The sequence below is a fragment of the Notothenia coriiceps genome, unplaced genomic scaffold, assembly GCF_000735185.1.
Source record: "Notothenia coriiceps isolate Sejong01 unplaced genomic scaffold, NC01 NC01_scaffold00004413, whole genome shotgun sequence".
Lineage (NCBI taxonomy): Eukaryota > Metazoa > Chordata > Actinopteri > Perciformes > Nototheniidae > Notothenia > Notothenia coriiceps.
Genome location: NW_011337114.1, coordinates 37,995 through 59,084, shown reverse-complemented (window position 1 = coordinate 59,084; position 21,090 = coordinate 37,995). Strand labels below are relative to the sequence as shown.

General features: G+C 40.0%; 1 protein-coding gene across 1 annotated transcript; it reads left to right on the top strand.

The window, feature by feature from the left end:
* The first annotated feature begins 364 nt into the window (after positions 1-364).
* Positions 365-20,937, top strand: LOC104942268 (RAS guanyl-releasing protein 2-like). The gene is made up of 17 exons (XM_010767474.1): positions 365-506; positions 754-856; positions 1,037-1,093; positions 1,588-1,719; positions 2,048-2,198; positions 3,626-3,799; positions 7,390-7,506; positions 8,402-8,683; positions 10,941-11,015; positions 11,252-11,374; positions 12,118-12,233; positions 12,324-12,465; positions 16,547-16,701; positions 17,146-17,406; positions 18,067-18,238; positions 18,444-18,485; positions 19,337-20,937. Exons 1-17 carry the CDS (start codon positions 437-439, stop codon positions 19,436-19,438), a joined length of 2,274 nt encoding a protein of 757 aa, XP_010765776.1. The 5' UTR covers positions 365-436; the 3' UTR covers positions 19,439-20,937.
* Positions 20,938-21,090: the final 153 nt, after the last annotated feature.

The following is a 21,090-nucleotide window of genomic DNA, read 5'->3' as shown; positions in this document are numbered from 1 at the left end:
TGGATTGATAAGTAAAATCTTATCTTAATGCTCCAAGTCCAAACTCTGCGAATATTATTCTGGTTGATTATTTGGTGTTTTTGTAATACCCTCCAAGTCCTGAAAAGCTGTTGGGTCAAATCCCTGCATAATATCAATCAGATAGTAGCATCAACAGGCATCCCCATTAAAAACAGCCCTACAGTAAATATAGTGTCAACATTCCCTGATTGCTTCACTCCCCACAGTGTGAAGCATTATGCAAAATATCTGACCACACAACTCTTTTTCAAATTGCTGCAACAGTCACTATGAATTTCAATTTCTCTCTCTTGACTCCATACAGCAATTAGTCTCTTTCGCATGCCTTTGATCCTTTCTCTTCACCTTCTTTTGTGTTCAGTAAGAAGCACGCGAGTCAAAGCAGAAACGGAGGGAAAAAACGAGGAAAGGAACGATGGAGTCCATATTGTCGGATCAGTCTGCTGCAGTGGATGATCTGGTGGAAGCGAGCATCCAAGCCTTCGGTTTGTCCTTTGAACACTATGTCTTAGAACAAAACGATATAATCCAAAGTTGTTCTAAATTCTATTGTCACTCACTTAAACAGTTATGTTTCATGTAAATTGTCTTATATTCTGTAGAAATGCATGTGAATAATGATGACCAGGCAACGACTGACTCAGATGAAATGCACACTAATTAATAGCAGGTGATGCTGCTCTGTGGGTATTGCTCCCTGATGATGAGTGACATGTTATTTTCTTCTTACAGATGAGAGAGGCACTTTGAAGGATGCCTCCATGGTGCGCATGTTTATCATGATGCACCCTTGGTATATCCCTTCAATCGACCTGGCCAAGAAGCTTGTGCTCAAGTATCCTTCACCTTTGTTTATGCTACGCTGAGATCTATAAGTGATTATCTAGACATATCGTTTCAAACGCTGGTGACAGAAAGATATAATCAATGCCTGTTGTCTATCTTGATTGGTTTATCTGTTCATTCTCAATTATATTTAAGAGTTTGCATAGTTGAACCTTAACTGTTTGATAAGATATCAAGAGGAGAGCTGCACTGCTGAGCGCCGAACAAGAATATGCCACCTTGTCAAGTACTCATCTTTTTATTTCTGATTTAACATGCCATTTATTTCCTGTACTTTGGTCTTTTATGGGTTAACAAATCAATATTGACAGTAACTACATGTCATACAGAAATTGTTTTACAATGCAACATTTATTTACAGTAATTACAAACATATATTAAGTGAGCTAGGATACAATCGTATGCAAAACACAGTAAACTATTTGGACCTTCACATTTATTGCTGTAATTTTTTGTTTGTTTTATTTTGTTTGGATATTCACTTATTTTTCACTTTCGCTCAAGATAATTTACAGTATGTTGACTGCTTTTTGACCGCAGAGAACATTGTTCTCTGTAAACAAGGTCTAATAATGGCATGTTTATAACATCTTTTTGTATTTAAGCACAGCTAAATCATGGATAGTCCACAACTAAGTGTGACATGGTTGTTTAAATGCTAACAAGTCGATCCTTTTCCATCGTCACTCTGTCTTTTCATCCCTTTGTTCTGCCTTGCAGATACTGGATCTCTGAGTTTCCAGCAGAGTTCAATCTGAGCCCGGAGCTGGCGGAGGAGATCAAAGACTTTAAAGACCTCCTGACCACTGAAGGCAACGCGAGCCAGAGCCAGCTCATTGACCTGGACAGTGTGTGAGTGAAGGCTGTGTGTGTTGTTGACAGTGAATGGACATCTCTGTCTGAGGGGTTTTATATCAGTGTGCCCTTTTAATGCCTGCTCTCAGACGATACTGAGCTGTCATTAGCAGTTCCATGACTTCTCCTTTTTCAACAAAAGCCATTTCTGTGTGACCTCGAGTTTCCTTGAGTGCTCCATGAGGACAAGGAATTGTGGAGCAGATGTGTGACTTCAGCTGAGCGAGGGAATGAATTCTGCATTTGTAGAAACATTTGATGGTTGTAAATGAGAGACTTTCATCAAATATTCTACAGTTTGTGTGTGTTTTATCATCCCTTTCAGGCCATCGTATAAATGGAAGCGGCAGGTGACTCAGCGTGTCCCGTCAGTGTCCAAAAAGAGGAAAATGTCCCTGCTGTTTGACCACCTTGATTCCTGTGAGCTGGCTGAACACCTGACCTACCTGGAGTACAAATCCTTCTGCAAGATCCTGGTCAGTCTGTAGTCTGTGATTAAACTGTGTGTCGAGTGTTTGCAGCTCTTAAATTGCTTGAATTCTCAAGTAATGCCACATGCTGCATGCTCTCTGTAGTTGCTAAGCAATACTGGTAAAAATCAACTTTTACTGGCGGTAATTATGTTTGTTTTCTCCAAACATTTTGCTCTTTGAGTGTTATTTTGAGAAGCAAAAGCATGATTGGGTTGGGTGCTGCTGATTTAAATGGTAGACATTTCTAGATAATTTATTCAAGTGTGATGTGTTGGTGGTATGAGTGCTGGTTATTGGTCTTGGCTTTGTCTTTGCTTCCTTTCCAAAAGAGATGCCTGCTTGATATAAAACCAAATTAGTCACGGTATACAAAGAGCATTTAGTTTACTGTGTAAAATGTGCAGTGATGTTGCTGTTCTGCATCTCCCCTTTATTTCCTAGTAAAGAGTGGCTTCATCAATCAGCCTGTTGGATGCTTTGTTATCATCATTGATGCCTTAAAGGGATATTTTAACAGTGTTCTAAATAAACTTACTATAAAACAGAGAATTGTGGATTTTAAAATTAAGTGTCTGTGCAGATAAACAAAACATAATATAACAGTTTAATAAGTACAGGTGTTAGATTGGGGATTTTGTTTTGATAGGTCGCCATTTCTCCCTTTTTAATTATTTACGCTAAGCTAAGCTAACCAGCTACTGCCTCCTGCTACATGTTTACCTCACAGACATAAGAGTGGTAATAATTTCCTCATGTCGACTCGCCACGAAAGAAAATAAGCATATTTCCTAGTGTTGCACTTATAGACAGGGGACATACAGGAAACACATACACATTTGTTTCATTAAAACCAAAGCAGCTAGGCCTGAGATATATCCTGACCAGTAGTCTTAAAGGTAGGGTAGGTAAGAGTGTAGACACCAGCTCGAGTGCGCTAGAATTTGAAAGTACGCAGCCTAAAAAAATCTGCCTCTTCCTTCAGACTTCCTTACAGAGCCCCTCCTCCAACACACACGAACGCGCACATGACCAATGAGGGCACGAGATAAGTTAGTGCACAGATGGAAGGCTGACAGGCAGGTAGGCCATCCAGTTATTTTAGCCGGGCCGGCTAAAATGATTGGTCGTGCTTTTTACAGTACTACGGCTTCCACAGATGAAATGTTGTTATGGATTTTTTGTCAAAGCACTTCAGATATTCATTGCTATCGGGATGTTAAGAGCATTCCATGGAATATAACAAAAAGTGTATCTGAAGTGAATACCTACCCCACCTTTAAGTATAGGTCAAATGCAAAACACTAGATATGTATGTTTGTGGATTGTGTATTTAGTTAGACCCTTCAACACATTTTGCAACACCATTTAAAAATATCAGTTTCAAAACTTATTTTAATAATCAAATGTGTAATGCTCCTACCTCCTCTCAGTTTCAGGACTACCACAGCTTTGTGATGCACGGCTGCACGGTGGATAACCCCATCCTGGAGCGTTTCATCACCCTTTTCAACAGCGTCTCCCAGTGGATCCAGCTCATGGTGCTCAGCAAGCCCACCGCCCCGCAGAGGGCCGCCGTCATCTCCCACTTCATCAGGGTGGCACAGGTCTGTCTGCAGTAAACAGCCCTAATGGGCCCACACAGAGACAGAGCTGGAGGGGGGGGGGGGGGGGACTTCAGGGGGCAAGCAGATTGATGGGGAGGATTGCCTGCAGCCACAGAGACAGACGAGAGAAAGTCGAAGAAATGTGAATCAGTGATTAAACTAAGAGATGTGGAGAAGCGAGGAAAAGTCACAGCACTGATGATTTGAAATGAGATGGATCATTTCCCATTCAGGGGCACACACTTGGAGAAAAAGTGAGTTTAATTTAAAAAGGCTTTAGAGGGATTAGCATGGTAAGATGCCCACTGAGACCTCTTTAACATAATGCTGCTGCCAAGGGAAAGCATCTAGGAGCTAAGAAAGTATTGTTTTATCTAGGTAATGATGCATTTGTGGCATTATCCAAACGGCTTTTATGGATCCAAGGGGTTATAAAAGTGTCTAAAACAATGCGTGAGCAGGTAAACATTCATTTGAATGAATGGAAATCACATAATCACCTACATTTCCCGAAAGAGTGTGAGCCAAGAAAGAGAATATACAATGATACACAGTGTGCACTTCCTATTGGTTAGACATTATTCACTGATATATTCTACAATACAGGAATCAGTGGACATTGTTTGAAGGTGGGATTACTGCAGAGATAAATAAAGGGTGGTCGGGAGACTGTGGTGCATTTCAGGTAACATGAACATGCATCAATGAGTAACATTCCCAAGTCCTCCCTCTCAGTTTAATGTGTTAGAGTGCTACTTTATTTTAGGAGGTAACAAATTACTATGCCATTAGTTTTGCATGTAGTATAATTTGTCCTTAGAGTGGCTGTAGGATTCATCATTGGGGACCAATTAATGCCGGTACAAAATGTTTTTGTGTCTAGTAGATGCAGTGATATTTTAATAAATAATTAAACATTTTAAACACTGGAGGAAATTATGAAATTAATGCTGTTATATGGTTGATATATATCTTTCCTGCAAGTTCAGCTTCACTGGAATTACTATCCTTCTTACCTGAGTGCTAACTTGTTACTATTAAGGGGACAGTTGTCTTTTTAACAATGGTAAACTTTGGTCAGTTGCAAAGATTTGTGTATAAGCATTACACTTTTCCATGTATCTCAATTTCTCTGCTCCTACTAAATGAATCCAGTCTCCAACTTGCTGCCCTACTGTATTTGGTTCTGTGTCCATATGTCTTGAGACTGTCATTCTTTCCCGATAGAGACATCCCTTTAATGCAATCCTGGGCTTCACTGTTGATACATTTTCAGTTTGATGTTATCATTTGCTCTGCCAGATGGGCTGAGTTCTCCCTGTATGGCAATTCACTCATTTGTGCAAGGCGAGGGTGCTTCAGTGGACCATTGAAAGAGCAGGAAATGATTCTCATCCGAATAGCCTGCAGTGCTATGTGAATGCATCCTCATTACTCATTGCCTGGATTGATACCCGTTTTCCATCTGTCCTGCTCTTCAGTTATAACAAACGTCTGTCCCTCATCATTTATTGAGCGAGGTCTCAGCAGGTTTGAACAAATCCATCTTAATACACCATCACTCCAAAACATCAGCAGGGCTCTCTTGCTTATTCAAACTCCTTGACATTGAGCAGGACTTTTCCAGTGTTTCCTGGAACTTTGACAATGTAGTAGTGATGTTGATTCTGAACCAGCATAATACCTATGACAGATCAGCTAATAAAAGCCTGATAATTATATCCAATGGTCTCCCACCTCCTAATCTTCCTTTTTATGTTTCATCACCACAATCAGTGTCTTTTGGTGAGTCTCTAACATAGGAAGTGTAATGGTAATTAGAATTTGTTAGCATAAACAATTCTGAATTGTCGTGAACATACAAATAATTGCAGGATATCATACTTATTTAATTTTTCACCCATTAACAATGATCAATTCTCTTTAAAGAGAGTCTTAGATTCGCTCTTACGGCCCGTCCACACGGCGGCGTGCGTTGAAGTTTCAACGCTTCTGCCCATTCACTTTGAATGGGGTGACGTCATGCATTGCCAAACTGCATTGTGGGAGCGTTGCTTCGCTTTGCTCACTTCAAAAGTAGAGCAATGTTCAACTTTTGAAGCTTCGGCGGAAGCGGCAGCCAATCAAATGCCAATACAAGCTCTAGCCAATTAAACCGCGTGCTTGTGTGTCCGGGGCGGGAGATTCATGTGATTGGTTGTTGGTCGAGTTTCAGACACGCCCACCGGCAAGCTTCAACGCACGCCGCCGTGTGGACGCTGCGTTAGAGTAATGCACGGGAGTCTTTAGCTCTTTAAATATCTTAATTCAAATCTACATTCAAATACAACCTAACAACATTCTCCTTTGGTTTTCCAAAAATACTGTACATTGCTACTGTTTCATGCTACACAATGCTGAAAACACTGATTACCATTCTTTGAAACCCCTATAGCATTGTCATTACTAGCATGTTAGCAATGTGTTGTTCCATTTAACTCTTAGCATCGGCGTGCTTTAGGATAGCCACACAGAAGCGCTAGCATGGCTTAAGACTCATATTACAACGAGCACTTCCCACTTTGCACCCAGATGTCATTTTGGCCAAGTCATTCATCCAGAAATAGTGAACATTTGGGCACAGACCATCCCTGCTGAAAATATCATTGTGAATTATTTGCCAATTTCAAATGTCTCAAACTTTGGTAATTGGTATGATAGCCGAGTATGAGCACATGCAGGGACAAAACATTTCCAACAAAATACCAAATGCATTCAGAGGCCACACAGGAGCTAGTCCTGACATACTTGACATTTCTCAAAGCTTCCCTCAGGGTACGCCGGTCGTACATTTTAGCCTCCTGTTGGGAGTGCATCACAAATGACTCACATCCATTAGTCTTAGCTGTGCAGACTGCTATTATAATTTAAAATGAAAAAACATCCCTTTCATGCTCATTAAAAAGACCCATTCTAATTTATTTCACAATATGGTATGTGTGCATGTGTCTGTGCCTTCTGGCTTTGAATAAATAGCCACATCACCAATCGGCTGAGTGCCAACAGTTGGTGAATCCCTCTCGTAGCCCTTTTATATAAACACCATTTATTCTACTCCCAGTGGAAAGCCCTGGCATGTTGACAACGAGACCTTTCTGACGGTCACATGCACATGCAGTTTAGCCGAACGCACTCTGTGAATTCGAGGCTGCCTTTCACACTGCTTTGCCAATTGATACCAAAGGGTGTTTGAGCTGAACCAAATGATCCCCTCTGGCAGCCCACCCACACAGCTGCGACCCCATCGATTTTTCTGTGAGATGCCACACAGGCTGAAGGGCGGCGGGGAGCCCTGCGGAGTGCCATTCACAAAGTGTTAGCTTAACTTTGACATAGGCAGGTTACAACATTCAGTCATATTTTGGTATTCCAGATCGGGTTACGTGCATGCTGCTGAATTTGTTTTACTCATACTGTAAAATGTTTTTTTTAACCTCCACCACCTTTTCTCTTTCACTTCCCATAAGATCCTTTTTGGCAATGGCTTACACAAGCATTCCCCGTCTCCTCTTTCACCCTCAGAGTTATTTTGTCCTCCTTCTCGTTGACAGAAGCTGCTGCAGTTGCAGAACTTTAACACACTGATGGCTGTGGTGGGCGGCCTCAGCAACAGCTCCATCTCTCGTCTCAAAGACACACAGACCCACATCAGCGCAGAGACCAACAAGGTGCAGTAGCTGCTAGCATCCTCCCAACCATCACTGATCTCTTTCTGGCACTCACAGCGTAAACACCACCACACAAATTCAATGTTCACTGCGTGTCGATGCACTTAGTGAAACAAGTGATATTAAATCTTGGTTCAGTAATCCGCATCTTCTCTGCATGAGCTGCCAAGCTCCTTATCTGTGCCCATTACTCCTACTCTGTGGGTTTTGAGAGCTATGAATCGAAGCCATGTAACTCAAAAGTTGGGTTGCAGTCTCGTCTTTTGTGTGAGTCCATCTGGATCAAAGTTTTACACAATGTTTCTGATTCTTCTAAACAAATCTCTCTTGAGACAGGCTTTGTGTTTGCTGCCAACTCATCTTCTACCATTGTTCACCCCTTAAAGGTCCCCTATTTTTCATCAATATATTCTCACATTTACAGAACATGTCTCTGAAGTGATTGGCTGAAACACCAAAAAGATCATTGCAGCATCCCATAATCCCCTCTGTTTCAGCCATGTTTCCAAAGTGCTGATTCTCTGTCTGTTACTTTAGATGAAAATAAGGAGCCCCTCCCCACGCCCCTCTGAGAGAGATTTGGTTACAAAGAACACAATGGTGCTCTAGGAGGAGATTCAGTTGATAAGGTGAACCTTGGTTGGTGATTGGCTAATGGTTACACAAGCCAAGAAAATCGTTATGACATCATAAAGTGGCCAAAATCTGATCAGCTCATTTTCAGACAGGTTTTTATATAAATAGATCAGGACAAAAAGAGAGAGAATCTTTTTTCCTGAAGCTTTCAGAGTCTCTTTACACAGAGGGGACGCATGTTGATGTAGAAGAGACATGGAAAAAGTGGATTTTGCATAATAGGTGACCTTTAAATTATTTCTATTCACCCAACCTGCAGGTTTTTAATAACCTCATTGAACTGGTGACATCATGTGGGAACTACAGTCAATACCGCAAGCGCTTCTCAGAGTGCTCAGGCTTCCGGTTCCCCATCCTCGGCGTGCACCTGAAGGACCTGATAGCCGTGCACGTGGCGCTGCAAGACTGGGCTGATAAAGAGAAAACACGGGTCAACCTGACCAAGACCCAACAGCTGTACGCCATCCTTCAAGAGCTGGCGAGGATCCAGACCACACCGCCTCACATCGACGCCAACACAGACCTGCTCAACCTGCTGACGGTGAGTAAGAACTGGACAGAATATGTATTTGCAGCGTCCAAGATGTTTGGATTGAATTAGAGTTGTAAAGAACAGCTTGTACCGGGTAAAATCAGGGCCTGCATTAGGTGCATTGAGTGTGTTATTCATCGTGAAGGCCAGAAGTTGAAGGCACTCGAAAGCACCCAGACAGCAGTGAAGTGGAGGGAAAAGTTTGTGAAGGACAGGCCGTCTGTGATACACAACGTTTGTTCTGCTATGGTTTGCTTGGCCAGACAGACTGTACAGTAGCCAGCTGAGAGGAAATCTGTTTACAGGCAAAGGACTGAGATCACGTCCAAAGCTTTCAAGGCATGAGCCTTCACAGTTTTCTATTTTCCTGAACAGATGTCCACAATTGTCTTGTGTCGGTATGGTGAGAACCACTGAGAGTTGCCCTTTGAGTAAAAAAACATAACATGAGTGATACAGAGAGGATTAAACAATGCAATGAATTCTACATCTTTGTTTGCCACATTCAATTTCAGAGTCAGGACGAAGAGTCATCACCTATTTATAAACATTACTGAACTTTAAATTGTTAACCTGTGCTGAGACCTCTTGTCTTTTCCTGTATCCTAACTAAAGACTAAAACGATTCTGCTGTCAGAGCGGATTGGCTTTAGAACAACTTAAAAGAGTACCTCAGTGAAATAAGCATCTTCTTAAATCTCAACAATTTTGCAGATAACTATATTGCGTCATCATCACTGCTTTTACATTTGAACTTCTTCCACAAAGTATTTGTATGTCTTGGCTGACAAAACGTTGCTCTCTTTCCTTTTATTCCGCTTTATATCATCCCATTACCAAGCATTAACTGGAATACATAGAAGCCTAAAATAAATACCCAAATCACATTCTGACCCTGTTACATACATTTAGCAAATGACACTTTTTACAGTTTAGAGCAAACAGCTACAACTCAAACAAATCTGGAAACTTGCACTACAGCATGCGTGGTGTTTTAACACTACACACTAATCCCCTGAGGTGTGTTGGAGGATTTTTGATACGATTTTCCCGAATTCGAGAAGCGTTCTGTATTCAAATTATCCCGAGAGTTTAATCAATGTGGCTGCAGGTGTTCATGTGAGATTTCAGCTAGTTCCTCTTTCTCTCTTTGAAAGTGAAAGAAACAACTTGACAGGTTTTTTGGGCACCAGGGAAGTTTGTCAATATCCAATTATCTTATGCCACTGCTTATCACAGTTTATCTATATTAAATCTAAGTTGAGTAAAGCGAGAACAGAAAGAAAGTCTATACATCCTTCAAAATAGTCCTTTCAAAGTAAGTAGATTTCATTATATCACCTTGGATGTAACCTTCTCCCTGATATACTGTAAGTTCCATTAGATGAGAAGGCCAAACAAGACTAAACACATTATTTCCTTCTGCACTTACCACTTCAACTCAATAAAAACCAGGAAATACAATTACGCTAACAAAAATTGCTCTGAGGAAAGCAACATCATTTGAGGCCAACAATGGATGAAGTGAGGAATTTAATGTGGCAGTTGGCTGGAGACAAAAAACACTCACTTGTCGCTATAGCGTGTGTGTAGATGTAAAAAATGGATATCCTAAAATATTCCTAAAAATAAGAGTTTAATGTGTATGACGGCATTGGAGTAGTCTGCAGTTTGAGTGAATTTATGCCACAGTCTTATTTGGTGTCTTTGTGTCTATTTCACATTTGCAGTTGGACTAAATCTTTCTAATGCTGCTTTTGCGTAGAATGAATGTAGTTTAATGTACAAAAGTAATGTAACCCCAGCCACGTCAAGTTAAACAAGTATTGTAGAGAATGCACCTAGGTAAAATCAGTGATCGTGATGTAAAATGTGTAAACTATATGACTGGTGATTCATTTTGGAATGTAGTGGGGGCTAAACCCACACAAATGTGACAGAAATGTCAGTTAGTATGAACACAAAGACACACCCAAACACTCACAACCGCAGACCTCAAAGACTCCATATTTATTAACACCTAAACAAAATCAGTTAATGTTGTGTCTTTACCTGTAAATCTTTGTTAGATTTGTACATTTGATTTAACTAGTGCAATTACTCTTTATTACTGTTTTCATGGCTGCTTTTTATTGTTATACTAATTTGCATCGAGTGAAGCCTGCAAGATTTCATTGTACACGATAATATAATGCCAATAAAGATCTTCAGATTCCCTGATGTCAAATATGGAGACATAAAAGTCCCACTTTTCTGTTCTGTGCAGGTGTCTCTGGACCAGTACCACACGGAGGAGGAGATCTACCAGATGTCTCTACAGAGAGAACCTCGCAAGCCAGCGGTGAGCAGCACACTGATGTACCCTTTGTCTGTTCTACCTGTCTTGCCATGATGGATGATCACATTGCATTTTAAAATGGATTTTATTTTCCTTCCGTCATCACATTTCCACTTCAGTAACCTTTGACTCATGCTATGAAGAGCGACCGTCTTCTCTTTACTTTGTGAGATTGCAGCTTGTGTTTCCCCCGGGCTGACGCTGACCTCACAGTCGTTGTTTTCTCATTTTTTTTGTAGCAGAACTCCAGCCCCGCCACCGCGCCTGACCCCAAGCCTACCATGATCGATGAGTGGTCCGTGTCGGTGAAGCCCAGCACCGACCCCACCATCATCAAGAAACACATAGAGAAGATGGTGGAGGTGAGTTTTGTTTCGCCCCTAAATGTTCCTCTCTCTCAGCTCTGATTGTGACCTGAGGGACAGAGGAAGGCTGAGGGAGGATTATCTGTGGTTATCCTTTCCCTCATCTTGACATGATAACTGCAAAGTGCTCTTGGTTATTGGTCCAAATGGTTAGTAATCTTTCACCATGTCATACATCCCTGTGACTCTACTGTGGGTGATGGTTTATGGTTTATTTTTACTTGGAATTGAAAGTATTAAGAGTTCTGTGTTTGTAAGGAACATAGACTCTATAAAAGAAGTAGACATGAGCCGGTTCAGTAGTTGCAAAAACAAGTCGGATTGTATTGAAACCTATGGGAAAATGTTCCTACTTCCTACTTCATTTACTACATTTGTAAACATTTTCCTAATGAGTTGATGGTTTGAACCGTTGGTTTCAAGTCGTCTTCAATATAGCATGATTTTCATTTGTAAATAATGGACCCAATTTAGAGTAAAAAGACAATTAAGCAGCTTTAGTCATTACCACAGTGACCTGCTATCTGACTCAGAAGAATCTTAAAAGTTTGAATCTCAGAATAACTTAAGAAATCTTAATGTCTTTAATGTCCAACTTTCTCAATACAATTTCAATGTTTTGATCCAGCACAGAAAATAAAACAAATAATTTTCTATCCCATAAGAATCTAAACTTGGCTATATTTAGCAGCAAAACATTCTGAATTTAAAACTGAACCAACCAACCGTCACATTCACAGTCAGTCTTCAAGAACTTCGACTCAGACGGTGACGGCCACATCTCTAGGGATGAATTTGAAGCCATAAGGAACAACTTCCCATACCTCAGCAAGTTTGGAGAACTGGACAAGAACCAGTAAGGATTTTTCTTGTTTAATCACTACTGTTAAATCCTTGCAGTTTTCAGACTGACCCCACCCTACTCATCTTTGTTGTTCTCTCACAGAGACGGGAAGATCAGCAGAGAGGAGATGATCGACTACTTTATGAAAGCCAGTTCTCTGCTCAACTGCAAGATGGGTTTCATCCACACTTTCACTGAGAGCACCTACGTCAAGCCCACGTTCTGCGAGCACTGCGCCGGCTTTGTGAGTAAACACCCACTACTCTTGTGTAATCATCTTTCGAGATAGTCTACCTCACTTATGACCCCAATCCATCCTTAAAATGGACAACTTAGTATATCTGCAATGAAATAAAAAAAATTAGATGTATCGGGCTCATGGGGGTCTCTAACAAATATTGATATTTTTTCCGCTTAATTATTGGTTTTCAAATGCATGGATTTCTTGCCTGACCCAATCAATTGCAACGTTTGTTTAAAAAAAAGGTCAAAGGTCAGTTGGGTCATATGGACTATCTGCACTTCATTACATGTCATCTCTCAGAGGTTCCTCCTGTCAGGTCAGGGCAATACCAATTAGTTTGTGCTGTAGCCACACACTGCTGAAGTTGCATTCTGGGAAATATGGGAGGAAGGTAATTGGGCGAGATGATAACCCTCCTCTGTGGCAGTGTTACATCTCTGTATATATATATATGTGTGTGTGTGTGTGTGTGTGTGTGTGTGTGTGTGTGTGTGTGTGTGTGTGTGTGTGTGTGTGTGTGTGTGTGTCCTCTGGCCCCTTAACATCTGTCTAAAGTCCCCTGAGGAGCTCTGTGTTATTAAGACACAGACAATGTCAGCACTCAGCTGTAATGAGAACAGGAACACGGCCCTAATGTTGAACTGCTGACACCCAGATGACACCGCATTCATTTGTGTGTGCTACATGTGGAGAGAAGCTCAAGAGGAAATGCTCAAAAGAGAAATATGCCGTATGTGTAGACGTTCAAAAACACTCAAAGGAGCGCGGCGGCATACATAAAGATGCACACATTCTCCAGGGCAGCATTTTCAACCCATCATGAAGGGAAACGGTGAATAGCGAGCAGAGAAAGATAAGGACTCTGAAAATGTGTGCCTCTCCCTTTGAATACGATTGTGTGGCACTAGCCACTTCCTGTTCAGCCTGCTTTGGGCCTTCCTCTTGACTCCTGTACAAAAACAACATTTTTTCGCAGCCCATTTTTCAACACTTGTCTCAAAAACACCGTTCAAGCCAAGCCGGTCCCTCTGTAAACACGGCAGGGTTCACCCACATCTCGCATGGATCATCACGCTCTTCTGCCTGCAGTCCCTTTAGTCTGAATTCTAATTAATGGCAAACAGATGCGTTTTACTGAACGCACAAAACGATAAGACAAAGATCACAGTGTGATTTTTTTGTACCGCTCACGAGAGTACGGCAGGTCTTTAGCTGGAGGCTCTGTGCACTTTTATATGAGAGATGGCAGAGAGCTATGCAAGTATCTTTAAACATTTACGCTTCATAGAAACATAATTAAAGGGCTGGAATCTTCTTTTTTTTGTTGTCTGGCCTTGAATAGAATATGTTAAAATCATCTCGCTGGGGAAAATTGCTGTCAAGGCAATCTATAATTAAACAACAAATTCAGGCCTATTTATTGTCCTTTTTCACACCTACAGATATATTAGCTTCCTTTTTCTTATTTGGTGCATTTAGGTTCATAGCGCTAAACCTTCCTTGAACAGAGTTGGAGAGCATGGCACACATATTTTTCTAGAAGCTGTAAATCTAAATAGGACTTTCTTCCGGCAATGTTCAAACCACTTCAAAATGCAAGCGGTACTGGAATGTTAAGCCCTAAAATCAAGTGTAAAACTTTCCCTGTAGAAAGATTCTAGCAGAAACCTTTTTCCAGCCATTGAGATCAGAACATGGAGCACCAAAATGTGACTTCTTATTTAATAGACACATACATACATCTCACCAACAGGCCTTTAGAACCAACACAATTCCAAAGTGTGTTGTATAGAACAAGATTGACATACTTCTTGTGGGAAAAACTTGATTATGCCAAAGAAAAAAGACCTGAGGAGAGCAGAGCAAGATGTGCTGTCTAGCCACTTTAGATAATGTTATTTCGATAACATGATGATTAAAATAACCACTCTTTCACACATTGTAAATCTATTTAAAAAAGGTGGTAGCTGGATGCAAACATGTTGGGTGAAGTCTGTTTATCTGCCTGCAGGGACTGAATGACATTTGGTAGGAATGGATGGAAGGCCTTTTTGTAGCTGCAACAACATCACATGACGCTGATTAATAGCTTGTCATTATATATTAAGAAATTAGCAAATGATCCCAAATATAAAAACATAACAATCTAAAAGGACATCTTTCATAGTAAATGTGTAACTGCTGACAATGAACGCCACATGAGCATCAATGTGAAAATTCAAACATTTCAATTTGAAGTGCCAAATCTTGCCTCCATTACCTCGAACCTTAGCGTAAACCGTCAAAGAGAGATAGTGTGTGAGTGTGTTTGCAGCTCTTGTTTGTAGTGCATTGTGTGACTCACAGGCAGTAAAGGTCAGTCAGTGTAGGCAGAGCTGTGATGAGAGTTGTGTCTTTGTTCGTAACCGACTTCTCTTTGTTGTAGCGCCTCTGGCTGTTCACGCTCTCCTGATGTGTGTGTGTGTGTGTGTGTGTGTGTGTGTGTGTGTGTGTGTGTGTGTGTGTGTGTGTGTCTGTAGGTGCCTCTATGTGTTTGCATGCATGTAGGCTTGTGTGTGTGAAGAGGTCAGGATATTTTGTGCTTCTTCAGATGTGCCAGTGCAGTGTGTGATCTCCAGCTCGGCTCTTTCATGTCATTGTTCCCCCCACTGTCTGTGGACTCCCCATGTCCCGCTTGATCTCGCCCCCCCCCCCCGTGGTGTGTGTGTGNGCACAGATGGAAGGCTGACAGGCAGGTAGGCCATCCAGTTATTTTAGCCGGGCCGGCTAAAATGATTGGTCGTGCTTTTTACAGTACTACGGCTTCCACAGATGTGTGGAAGCCGTAGTACTGTAAAAAGCACGACCAATCATTTTAGCCGGCCCGGCTAAAATAACTGGATGGCCTACCTGCCTGTCAGCCTTCCATCTGTGCACAAACTTATCTCGTGCCCTCATTGGTCATGTGCGCGTTCGTGTGTGTTGGAGGAGGGGCTCTGTAAGGAAGTAGCAGATTTCTTCCGGTTGTGTATTTTCAAATTCTAGCACACTCAAGCTGGTTTCTCCAAAATTACCTACCCCACCTTTAAGTTGGTATTTGTACAAAAAGAAAAACATCAAAATAATGAAATTATCAAAAAGATATTCAACATAAAAAAAAATCAGAAATTCCATAAATCAGACTTCATTTGTATAGCACTCTAATAGAAAGTACTTCAAAAAATAAATAAAACCAACCCCTCAACACAAAGTCACAAATTGCTTTGTTATAGTTGATAACTGATTAATCTTTGTTTATGTAAAAATACCATAGCACAAACAATATGCTTTAAATGAGGAATTGTTGCTTTTTTAATGTAAATCTGAAACCTTTTGGATATTCAAAACACTTTTAAAACCTCAATTTGTGGTCTGGAGCTGAAACAATCAATCAATAATTGGTTGATTAACTAAAAATAAATTGTGATAGGCATTTTTTAAAATATATTAAGATGATATAGAAATGTAAAGAACTGTAAATGATCAATCAAGAATGCGAACATCAGATTCATCTGTGCTGAAAATAATCATCAAATATATTTTTCAACTCACTGGAGCTGATCTATATGTCAATCCACAACATTGGATTACAAGAGGAATAATGCAGTTGTTGTGTTTGGTATTCTCTGGTATTATATTCTTTGGTATTGTTTTAGGTAATGCTTTTCTTACCTACTACTGCGGCTGTAAAGGGTTTTACCATTGCTGTGTTTTTACCTGATGATTCAGAAAGATGGAGCACTATGTGACACTATGTGTGCTTCAAGGATATGGGTGAGTGTCCTTGTATTTATCTGGCGACATGCTTGTATGTCTCGCAGCGACAGCCTCTCTCGTCAAGTTTTCTCTGCCTATGTGAAAGATTTAGAGCAGAAAAGGTTTCTTATTTTCCAGCATAAAGAATGCATCTACCTCTTCCTGTGGACTTTCTCATTTGTATCATAATTCTAAATTTGGCATTTTGTGTCAAAATACAAAATAAAGTATAATCCTGTTTTACAGAGTCAATCTGCACTGTAGTTGAATAAAACCAGACATTCAATGTTTCCTAATGTCATTCTAGGTGAACCATGTTGGAGAGGTACGCAGCACCCAGCAGGCACCAACTGTTGTTTTGTCAGAGAGAGCAGCACCTGACCTGAGGGCGGGGAACAGTGTGGTCTCCTATGGCAACGGGACAGTCAGCATCCACAGTGAGGGAAATTATAACCACAATAGGTGAGTGATGCCCGGACACCACAGTGTGATCTGTTTCAACCCTGAAGCTTCAAATGCACAGTTATTAGTGTTAAATGTCTTTGAAGAGAGTCATTTGGTCAAGTGAGAAACATCATCACAAACTGCATTATGCACAAACAGAGTAGCCATATCATGAGTTCTTTATTGTTCTATCCATGCACGTGAAATTAATAAATTATTATCATGGCTAACTGTTTGGCTAAATTCAAGATTAAGGTCAAATGTATTTATAGCGCAAAAAAAACAACAGGATTGTGCTGTCAGTGCTTTAGAAACAACCATAATTATACAAGAAAGATTATCACAAGACATACTGTACGTGCTGCTCAAATACATTCATTACACTGTGCACAAACACACATGTGACATTAGAGACAGAATACGCAATCAGTCATCTGATATCTGTGTCTTGCTTTTCTATAGTTACTCTGCTGGCAACAGTAATGGTCGGGGTGTGGAGCCACTGTACCAGAACAGCAAGGTCACAGTCTGCTCCAGCAGCTCCTCAGAGGAGACGGACAGCCTCAGGAAACCTCCTCCTTATCACGTGGAGGAGAAGCAGAAGAAAAAACGGGAGCCCAGACCTGCTGCTCGGGAGATGGTGGAGTCCACGTATGAAACTGGTTACACAACCGGAGACACGGGCAATGAGCTGGACCGGCACCACACAGATTACCTCCACAGGTGGGCCACTGCTGCTGCCAGATAATAATGCTGTCCTTGGGTTTTTAATATTTAGGGAGAACACGTTTATTTGTATAGCAGATGCTATGCACTGAGGGCTCAGTTTTTTTAAATCATTTAATTATGCAAAAAACAATTAATAAAGTGTTGAAATATAAATATTGAAAACAAAGTAGAAGAGTTATATACTCTCTGCATGTTCATTCGGATGCTTTTTCTTAAATAACAATATTATATTTATAATGTATTTGTTGTCAGCCAGGACAGGCTGAATTTAAAGATGTTGAGTATCAGCATAAATGTTGGCTGTTGGCATCTTGAAGCAAGAAAACTCAGTTTCAGATTGAGACACCTTTACCCAAACGAAAGTTTTTAAGACCAATCTGACAAGAACCTTTACTTTCCTCTGGCTTTGCCTCTTTCTAATTAATACCACTATTAATGAATGGAGACAATTTGCAGTGCCCTGAAATAGTATTCATTATTTCAGAAGAAAAGGCTGTGATACTATAAAAACTGGCCAGCATCTCTGTTGTCTACTGTTATTCTTATTCAAATACTGTACCAAAAAAACCCCACTGCATACTTGTGTTGCCACTGTCTCAATAATAGTTGTATTTAATCATCTTGTCAAGACTTACTGTTCATTTCCCACTCCAGACTTTACCCAGAGATTACTTCAGATGAGCAGCGCAGGCAGTACAAGACGGAGTTTGACTCAGACCTGGCCCGCTATAAGAGCCTCTGTGCAGAAATGGATGACGTTAGTGACGAGATGCACAAGCTGAGCCGAGAACTGGACATCCTGGAAGAGGACTCCATGAAGTACCAGGTACCGAAAAAAAGGAGTGAGGAGTCGAACATTCAGGGCAGACTGCCAGGAGAATTTACAGTCATAGCCCTCTAACAGCTAAGATCATGCTCAGTAACACAAAGCAGTGAAGCTGAAGTGAAGCTGCTTTTGTGCTAACATTTTAAGATTCTCTTATATTGTTAATGTTATAGAGTCAACAAAACATGTGTTTTTCTATTTTCAGGGTGTGGCAGATGAGTATAACAGACTCAAAGACCTCAAAAAGGTGAGTGTAATTAAAACTGTCATCATATCATGAGTCATTAGTTCAATAGTTTGGCATTTTGGAAATTGTTTATTTGTTTTACTGCAGAAAGTTAGATGAGAAGACAAATGCCTCTCGTAACAGTTTATATAAAGCATCACATTATCTTAGCTTAGCATAAAGACTGAATGCAGGGGGAAACAGCTAGCGTAACACACCTTTGAATCTCAGCTGTTACCTTCAACCTCACCAAGTTTAAGAGCCAGCAAAATGGCATGTCAAAATCTTTCAAAGGAATAAGTCTAGTTTGGCGCATAAACAACTTTACAACTTCAATTTCCTAGCCTATTTATTCTGTCTGCCCTCCTGTTTCAACTAATTGTAATTTCTGGTACCATGTCTACATCAATTGTCTAAATTAATGTTGAAAAATACTTCAAATTAAGTTGACAAGCTGTCGGCTGTAGACTTATATTTAAAGTTACGATCTTTAACATTTACAATTCATTCTCTTGCGCACTAAAGTTTGATTGCAGATGTGTTTTTTTTAAATTTCACTTCCCAAATGTAGCCGCTTGTTGTTTTTCCTGGTAATGTCGCCACAAACTTATTTGGACCATTATATGGATCGGTGAAATATAGGCTTAATCATAACTTCTACCTAATTTGGCGATAGTGATAGACTCATTTAAATTACATTTATTTTCAGATAAGTACTTTATTACACACATTGAAGAGCCATATTGATAATTGTATTACATTTTTCGGCAAAGAAAGTGAATGGGTATTTACCTTCTGCTGGTATTGCTACTAATACCAATGATTATGTTCATTGTTTAATATCCGCTTGCTTTTATTTCTCTATCTTTTAGACTTCAGACTATAAAGCGAAGAAGAGGCAGTGCAAAGAACTTCGGCAGAAAATTTTCCACATCAAACGTCTGGTGAAAGTCTTTGACCAAGGTCTGTGTTAGTGTGATGTAACATTCTGTCCGACAGCCGAGGATGAACACTGACACGCTGTGACCTGGCTGCAGAAACTAGGATTGTATCCTCCATTTTCCCTCCAGTTCAGCTCAACATGGGTGTGCTTGCAGCCACTGAACCTCAAGTGTTTTTGACCCCAATGTTTACAACTACTGTGTGTGGCTTTGGCAGCTGTCAGAGTGGATTACTGTCAGGTTAGCTACTGGTAGACTTTCATCTGTGTGGTTGTAACAACATGCTACTGTTAACATTCATATTTGTTGTACCTTGTGTAATATTTAACATTTAAATGGCAATTTTATTTCAACAATGTTTAATTGTTACAGAATGTTGCAGGATGGGAAGCAATGAGTGTCAGTTTTAATACAGAAATAATGTAATGATGAAAATGATAGCAACAGAAATTGAGTCAATTATTTAAACAAATCAACAACTTTCATAAATACACTTCTACATTTAAGGTTCATGTCGCAGTGTTTATTTGGCATTCTTCATACAGATGTAATTACAACATTTTTTCAAAGAGTTAGAAAAAAAAAAACATAACAAAAAGACACATCGCCATCTTTCGAATCTTTTAATAACTTTTCCACACACACACAATTTAAAAAAACGTGAGAACTCAGTAACACAAAGATAGGAAAACATTAATAGCATATTTAGCTTTTTTTTTTCTATGACATGGTTGCGTGAGTTGTTGCGTAAAATAAAAGTCAAAATAACTTTCGAAAGGCCCGGCGGTAGATGAAGAAGCAGAGTTACATCCTTCTACTTCGTGTTTGAAAACACTAAATGCTGAAATGCCTTGTGTTTAGAGTTGGTATTGTTTTTTTCCTTTCAAATATTTTCCTCATGTAAACCCGCCTCTTTAAATACCAGCATGAGGTAAATCCCAGTGGACCAGCAGATCAGGACCCATCTTTTTTTAACTTAAGCATGATGTTTTGGCATTGAATATCCTCCAAGTGCAGTTTCTCCAACCCATTTCCACCTACAGTATTGTCTCACAGCATTCCCAACAGTATAGACCCACTCAGTTATATCAGCTGTAATGGCATGAAGATAAGCGTCTTTTTTGACATCTAAGCAGATGACAGAGGTATTTTTCATGTAAATACATATAGAAAAAAAACAACATTTAGAAGTAAACAGTGAAAGCAATACTTAAATGTTTAAATGAAACTTGAATTACATTATGTAAAAGAATGAAACAAGTCTCCACTTAGCAGAGATCCAAAACAACATTTCAACATGCAAAAAATACAAAGTTGGCTTCAATATATATATATATATACATACATATCAACACATTTTGTCAGGGATCATTATCCCCAGAAACAGAATTGATCGACGTAAACTGGTGTTTTCATTAGTAGTGTTGGTTATAAACTCTCACCACCAACTATAACTAATAGGGCTGTCCCGAATACCATTTTTCTGGCTCCGGATATTCGGTAGTAATCAGCAGCGAATATTCGGATATTCGGCCCAACACGTGTATTTCTGTTTATTCACGGCATTCATTTTGTTATTCTACAGTATTGTTGTTTTATAGTTATTTGTTCAAGTATATAACCCAATTTGTGTTCTTTGAAATTGAAAAGGATATTGCATTGTGTTTGTTAATTTCGTTGCAGTT